The sequence below is a fragment of the Musa acuminata genome, chromosome BXJ3-9 (assembly GCF_036884655.1).
Source record: "Musa acuminata AAA Group cultivar baxijiao chromosome BXJ3-9, Cavendish_Baxijiao_AAA, whole genome shotgun sequence".
Taxonomy (NCBI): domain Eukaryota; kingdom Viridiplantae; phylum Streptophyta; class Magnoliopsida; order Zingiberales; family Musaceae; genus Musa; species Musa acuminata.
In genome coordinates, this window is record NC_088357.1 from 45,549,193 (window position 1) to 45,557,137 (window position 7,945).

The 7,945-nt window shown below is 37.0% G+C and overlaps 2 protein-coding genes across 3 annotated transcripts; one reads left to right on the forward strand and one right to left on the reverse strand.

The window, feature by feature from the left end:
- Positions 1–168: 168 nt before the first annotated feature.
- LOC135649742 (25.3 kDa vesicle transport protein SEC22-1-like) lies at positions 169–6,755 on the forward strand. Of its 2 annotated transcripts, none has more exons than XM_065168477.1 (6): positions 169–322; positions 2,215–2,463; positions 3,227–3,387; positions 3,484–3,630; positions 4,617–4,693; positions 6,319–6,755. In XM_065168477.1, the coding sequence occupies exons 2-6, from the start codon at positions 2,276–2,278 to the stop codon at positions 6,400–6,402; spliced, it is 657 nt and encodes a 218-aa protein (XP_065024549.1). In that variant the 5' UTR covers positions 169–322; positions 2,215–2,275; the 3' UTR covers positions 6,403–6,755. The 2 variants fall into 2 exon arrangements, with proteins under 2 accessions (XP_065024549.1, XP_065024550.1); XM_065168478.1 differs by lacking the exon at positions 169–322 and adding an exon at positions 351–478.
- Positions 6,756–7,015: 260 nt separating this feature from the next.
- LOC103999045 (22.0 kDa heat shock protein) lies at positions 7,016–7,945 on the reverse strand. The gene is made up of 2 exons (XM_009420683.3): positions 7,709–7,945; positions 7,016–7,632 (listed from the first exon to the last, which is right to left on the reverse strand). The coding sequence occupies exons 1-2, from the start codon at positions 7,881–7,883 to the stop codon at positions 7,130–7,132; spliced, it is 678 nt and encodes a 225-aa protein (XP_009418958.3). The 5' UTR covers positions 7,884–7,945; the 3' UTR covers positions 7,016–7,129.

Genomic DNA, 7,945 nt, shown 5'->3' on the forward strand with positions numbered 1-7,945 from the left:
AATGCATAAGATTATTTTCTCAATATTCTTGCAATAAAAATATTTAATTATTTTTGAAAAAAAAATATCTTTAATATAAATAAATGAAAGCATTTACCAATTACCACTCTTTACTGCTCAACGCCTAAATGACGTTCACCGCACGATTCTATATGAAGTATCGTATCATTCACCGCCCTATCGTTCCCTTTCCACAAAGCGGTTTCCTCGGCCCCCGTCTCCTCCAATTTCCGTACCCACCTACGCGGCGACGCATCGCCAATCGATTCTCCGAGGATTCGTCTCGAGGAACGCGAGACGATCTCTCGAGTTCAGTTGTCGGGTAATCCCCGTTCTTTCTCTTTTGTTTCCGATCTCGACCTAGGTTTTTGCTCAATACGGATCCAGTGGACCTGTTCGTCTTTCGTGCGTTGGACTCTTCGGATCTGCTGATTCTAGTACGATCTGTTCCTTTGATCGGCCACTGGGTGCTTCACTTGTACGTTTCATCTAATTATTGTTTACGGTAGTAGATCTAGGGTTTATTGATTGATGCAAGAAGTGCAGCGGAATTTAGTAGATCTACATGGATTTGGTGGTAGGGATGAGCGGAAGAGTGAGGTGTCTTGAAAGAGCGAAAATTAGGGTGATGACTTGGTTGTCGATGCCTTGGTGTTTCGTTGAGTACTACTGTATCTTGGTATCTGGATGGACAAGAATTAAGTAAAGATATCGTCAAGTCTTCCTCATGCAATTGCCTGAGACCTTGTTCTTTTGCTGTATGACTTTATTGTGGCTCTGATATATTTACATCCATCTTAACTTACTGGTAATTTGGTGTAGGAAGGTGTCTCCGTCATGAAATTTAATTTGTCACTTACATTCCTTTTGGAATGTCTCTGATGCATGCCACTAGAAGATAGAATTTTAGAATAGCCATCTTGATTTTCTCCGAAGACAAGTTTTTGTATCTTCACGGTAGATGCAGTTTTTTTTTAAATTTTATTCTTTCCCCCTCTCTGTGATTGTTTATGTTCTAAATATAAGTTTGATTTTCTGTGTGATCAACATGTTAGTTTATTTGCATAGCAGCATTCTTTTTAATGCATTTGGAACTAATTATATAACAACTAGATGGTATTGTCATTTGCATCAAAAATTTAGTTTGTGGCCATTTTTTGTATACATTCTTATTTTTTGTTCTACAAGATTGTTAGCTTAAAGATTAATTTGCACAAGAAAGCTATAAACTTGGATATTTTGTAGATAGGGATAGCCCTTTAGGACTTTGAGTCTTGAGATGATATACCCAGGAAATTGTCTTACTAATTGACCTTGTCCTGAAAATAACTCCTCACTTGTGAAACTTCCATTTTTTTATTTTTTTCAAAAATCATCAAGAAAAAACAAAAGTCTAATGCTGGTCATATGTCTTTCTCGATCTGTATTTGATGTATGTATTCTTCAGTATCCAATTACTTTTTCATTCACTTTTACAATTTTCTTTTCTTGTGTACTGTTCCTTTTGCTTATCTTGATGATATTACTTGATATGGGCATAGCATCAGATGTTGCTTGATTGTACAATATTTTACAAATATTGGATACTTGAACCCTTTCAAACATTTTCATACTTTTCGTATTATAAAAGAATAAGTTTTGTACCGATTTCTTACTTTAGTGTTTCATAGCATAAGGTTCATTAGTACTGCTGATGAATATTAAACATGTTAAATATGTAGGCACCTGTGATAGGATGATTGCTATTCGGAAAGGCAATGTGTGGGTATAAGTAGCCTATACTTGCCAAAATGAATTCTTTCTTAAATTAATCTGCATTGGTTGCAGATGCCCTTTTTGATATATTCCACAATATATTTTGGCTGCTATAAATCTATATTCTGGATTTTAGTCATAACAATTTTGAAATCCTTCGGAGTTGAACCATTAATTTCAAGATGTTCTGTTGATCATGAAATTCTTTACTCCAATCTTTCTTTTTTGGAATTTCTCATCAGTGATCTTGGTTATTGTGAGTCCCTTGGTGGTATCTGTTGTTTTACTTGTCAGAAAGTTTGGCTTGGAGACATTAATAAATACTTTTTTAAGCAGTTAAATAGCTAAAACATAAACTTTCTGTTCTTCTTGTTTCTGACTGTGGCTTTCTATGCGATATTGTTTTCTAGTGCCTAATTATTGTTTTTTTAATTCTTATCGCTCCCTTTTTATGCCCAGGTAACTTCTGAAGGTTATTTTGATTAAAATTCTTCATCAGTTCCTATTCGTGTGGGTTAAGATGGTAAAGTTGACGATGATAGCACGTGTTACCGATGGCCTACCTTTAGCAGAAGGATTGGATGATGGTCGTGACCAGAAAGATGCTGACTTCTATAAGCAGCAAGCAAAGCTTTTATTTAAAAGTCTCTCAAAGGGTCACTATGAGGCTTCTAGAATGTCAATCGAGACTGGTCCATACTTTTTCCAGTATCCTATGTCTGGTTGTTTTTCTTGAAAGTGATTCGGTACTTTGGCATGTAGTTCTTGTTAACCAAGCTTACATTGCATGGGAATGATGATAATGAAAAATGTGGTCAACAAATCAAATATTTCAGGTTATCCAATTTTGACATCAACATGAAAGGTTTTTTAGCTTTTCCATCTTGAAAATTCTTTTGTAGGACTGACATAATCCAGTAGAAGGTGGCTGTTTTCTTTCTTGAGAGATAATTTCCTTCAGAACTGATTTATGTACTTAAGTTCTTTGTGCAACTCTTATTTAATGAAGATTTAGCCAAACCCCAAATATTTGGGACATTATGGCTTCTAGTTATTGTTGTTGTATCCTGTGACAGAAATTTTGCTGTCATTTGAATATACAACATATTCAATTGATCTGGCCCCTTTAATTATTGAAACCAAATTTGCTTTACCACTTTCATTGTATTGTAACGATCAGGACTTCTGAAGATTTTTTTAACGAATAATTTTCTGCTGTCAATTGATAATACATCATATTCAATTGATCTGATCCCTTTAATTTTTGAAACCAAAAGAGCTTTTCCACTATCATTGTAGGTATCACAACTTTTAAAGAATAATTTTCTGCAGTTCTCCATGGTAATGAAGGTAGTTTGATTTTGTTGAACTAATAATTGATTCTTTTCTGTTTTTATAAGATAGTTATATTCTTGTTGCACTTTGAAGTGTGGTACTTTTTGCTTTATTTCTCCTTGACTCAGCTGCTTAGCTATATTATTGAGGGCCGCGTTTGTTACTTGACAATGTGTGATCGATCTTATCCAAAGAAGCTTGCTTTCCAATACTTGGAGGACCTCAAGAATGAGTTTGAGAGGGTCAATGGAGGTCAAATTGAAACTGCTGCAAGACCATATGCTTTTATCAAATTTGGTACGTTTTCTTATGTAACTGTAGTTTGTCCTCTGTAATTTGTTAATTGTATTTAAATTCTGATGTTTTGTTGCTTTGTCTTTTGTGCTTATGTAGATACTTTTATACAGAAAACCAAGAAACTTTATTTGGATACCCACACTCAACGTAATATTGCAAAGCTTAATGATGAACTTTATGAAGTCCACCAAATAATGACTCGCAATGTTCAGGAGGTTCTTGGTGTTGGTGAAAAGTTAGACCGTAAGTTAACCTTACTCTTTTTTGCCTATGATATATATTAGTACTTAGTGGCAAATGGAGATGTTGTACTAAAAATTACTGATTCCTATGCTGTTGTGCTAGCATTTTGCAAAAGGTTTATTAGAAGATTGAAAAATCAACTTTGCATCAACTTTAAACCTATCTGTGAACTTTTAAACTGCTCTTCGTAATCTAACCTTAAGAAATGAACCATCAAAATCTTTCCCCAACTTTGTTTTCATTTTGTGCAATTAGAATAATCTTTGATTAGTTTTTCATTAAATAAAAAAGAAAAATAGGATATTTTCTCCTGAGTAGGTCTGTGTCAAATTACATATAAGCATTCTTTTTCCTGTTCCAAGTACACATGAAGTACCCATTTTTAGGTTCAATGACTGAGACTCTGGTTTTGCAGAAGAGGGTGCAAATCCTGGGCTGAATAGTGACTGTTGGTTAAGCATGAACTTTTGTTTGAACAAGCAGATCAAGGTTTCTGTTTTTGTAGGAAGATAGAATGAAATTTGAGTGTATATACAAACCATGATTCCATAACTCATTTTAGCTGCACAAGTTATTATATTCTAAAGCCGAAATTAGTCAAGGATTAAGAATGAAGATGATCTTAGCATGAGAATGATATTTCCTCAATCATTGTGTACATTGTCTATTGTTTTATTTTGGAAACATAGGGTAAGCACAATGCTTGTACAGAATGATGTACTTTCACTAGTTGCTTTTTAAATGGGCATTCACCATCATGAGTATTTTATTGTCAATCAATAACATTTAAACACATTCATGGCCTTCTGTTTTTACTGGTTCATCACAATGTTTTTTTATAATAATGAGATGTATTTTGGAAATTCATTTTGCAAAAAAGAGTAATATATACTTCAAAATTTTTTAGGCAACTTGTTATGTAGAAGGAATTATCTTAAACGGTACTTGTTATGTACTTCCTGATATTTTTGATGTTAACTTGGCAGAGGTCAGTGAATTGTCAAGCAGGTTGACATCTGAGTCTCGAATCTATGCTGACAAGGCAAAAGATTTAAATCGGCAGGTAAGCATGTAGTCAGATATTTTGGCTAGTTTTGTTTTGTATTCCATTTGTTCATGTAGATACATTTGGAATTTTTTGCAAGTTTTAGCTAAGTGCCTCATGTCTAGAAACTTGTCTTGTCTCATTAATTAGAATAGATACCTTCTGATAATTTCATTTCTAAACATCATGGTCAACCTTTATGAGGCCGTTGCACTGCAAAACTGCTTTAGCAGAATATTATATATTGCCTGCTAAGCTCGACTTCTCCAAATTGATACTGAATCAGACATAGTCTGGCAATATGGGCAAAACAAGTGTATCTAAATTGCAATATTACAAAAGGTATAATCCCATCAGTGCTAATGTGTGTCCTGAGGCCTTTGCATATGCAATTACATAACCAAAAAAAAAAGAACATAACCACATTTTATAAGACCTTTGGCCTGTATATGATATGTTTCTTAATTTTTATGCATGCATTTTTAAATGCTTGGGTTGTATTGCTGCCACTGGATTAGAATGAACATTGTCTTACCCACACAGTGAGTTAAGTGGGTTCAGTTGGGAATACAGTGTTGTTCAATCACGCAGGATTTTGAATTCAGTTTGGCCTTTATTATACCATATGACCCAATCTCATTATTCCTAGGATGTAGTGACTGTGTCTGAGACATGGTGACATGAGCCGTGTGAGGGTATTCTGCCACACCCTTTTTTATTGTGCAAGAGCAGACAATCGACTCCATTAAGATCTCTATCACCTCATTTGACCAAGCTGATAGCTGACAGCTGTATTAATAAAGAAGTGTGTGATCCTAGCAGATAAAAAGAATCTAGGGCTGTTATTCTAATATACTTAAGTCATATAGGATTTAAAATAAAACAAAGAAGAAAAATGACATGAGGAATGAGAGGTGACGGAAAGTTTAGGCACAGGTCCAACCAGCCTGAAAGCAATTGTAACTTGTAAATCTAAGTACTTGAATATTAGATGGGGATTCCCAGTTATAAATTACAATAGATCACTTGGTTAACGGCTAATATCTCGGGCTCACATGGTTTAAGGTCCATTATATGTAAGTTATTGGATTAGTAGGTCTATTGAGGTGGTGGCCTGTGGAAATGATTATTCCGTACGTTTGTTCCTAAAAATGTGACTGGGCATTGTATTTGCAATGCTAGATTGTAATGTTTTCTTCAATCATATTTTGAGCGAAGATACCTGGAGCCCAAACAACATGTGGTGGTTTATTTGAGACCTTTTACCACACACATCTATCAACAGTAGTTGCATTGGTGAACAACGAAAGCTGAGAGATGTCCCCAAGCCGTAGCAAAATCTACATGTGCATGAAACATAAATCTATACATTTGTTTCATACATATAAATACATGTATTTCAAATATATGGATTATATGCACGAAACAGTAAGTGGTAGAAGTTGCACCCCTTGAACTGATACTGTCAGAGACTTTATTGATAATGGGCACATGTGATGTCAACTGAAGAATGAAGAGGGAGGCTGCTGGTGAGGCTTTGACAAATATGAATTCCTCTCGGGCAATGTTGTGGTTGTAATCTGTACCTGATTCTATGATTTGTCACATTATACCCACTGAATCTGTATCCTACTCATTTGCAGGCTTTGATTCGAAAATGGGCGCCTGTTGCCATTGTGCTTGGAGTAGTCATGCTTCTCTTTTGGGTCAGAAAGAAGATATGGTGAATCAGCGGATCGAACAGTCATATTCTCTCTTCATTATGTTGTCAGGTGTGTGGAATCGGCCTTGTAGATATCCAGCTCGGCCACAAGACGTCAAAACGAGCCTCCTCTGGCCTTACAACCACAGCTGGGATGCACTCGTTTTCTTATCATAAGAATATATATGAGCTACAAGAATCCCTAAGACTTCAACCCAACGTTTCCCGGCTATGCGATATTGGGACTGTTGAGCCTGAACGTTACAGCATTATTATTACTTCATTCATTTTTTTCGGACATTGCACAAAATCTTAATGTTCCATTAGCTGATTCATGAACTAGTTTTGAAAAAAGCATCTGACGTCGCACTTGTTTTAGCTTGAGAATAAAATATCATCCTTAGAACTCTCTTTTCCATCAATTTCTGTCACATCAGATAAGAGTTCCATCCTGATTAAATCCAAAATATAATATTCAATCGTGTACGCGGTATATGATTATTTTATATAATCATGTTAAAAGATTGGCTAAGATAAATTGTCATCATGCGCACATGACACCTGATCAAATTATGATCTATGTTTGGATCGGACGGAGAACGATCTGTTCAACCGACAACCGTGTTCTGAACTCGGGAGAAGTAATTGGCCTCACAGGCCTCGACAATAATAGTTTTATTTCAGGCATTGTAGTCTTTTAACTCTACATGACGTGCAATAATAGTATGGTGATGAAACCATGTAGCGAAGACTTAGCTGGTCTCGGTCTTTGTGAATTTGTATTTCAAGTACAATCCAAGAACAAACAGCACCAGGAAAGCGACAGCCACGTTCATCAGCAATGTCTTCCTTGCTTGACTCAGCCCCATGTAGATGCTACTCAAGCCGCCGCTTTGATCACCGCGATTGTCGGCGGTCATCTTCTTTGGGCTTGCCGGCTGCGCCGCTTTCTTTTCATCGACCGATTTATTATCCTCAATTTCCTGTTTGTTAGCAGCCTTCTCCTTGGACTGCGGCTCCCTTGCATCTGCCGGTTGAGGCAGAGCTCCATTTCCTCTGACGACCATCTTCGGGATATGCACTTGAAGCATCTCATCGTCAAACTTGGCTCGGACATCATTCACTTTGCAGTTATCTGGCAACTGGAAGTCCTTCCAGAACCGGCTCCACTGCTTGCCATCCAGCGGCCGCTCGCCGCTGGTCCTCAGCGTGCCATGGCTGTCTATCTGCACCCTCACTTGGTCGCTCTTGAATCCTGCAACATCAACACCAAGCTAAAGACTAAGAAACCAAGTGCACACTCATTGTGCTGAATGAGGAGGAAAGCTTGCCAGGGAGATGAATGAGAATGTCGTCGGAGGTTCCTCCTCGAACCCAGTCGAAGACGGGATTCAAATCCGTGTAGGAGCGGTCAGCAGGTGCTGTCTGTGGCTTGGCGTCCATTTCCTGCCCTCTCGGTTTGCAGGGCTGCTGTGAATGAGTTGGATGAGTGCAGATGGAAGACATGGCTACCTCCTTTATAGAGCTGTTGCTTGGGTTGGTTAACAAGGGAGGATTGGCTTAACAGG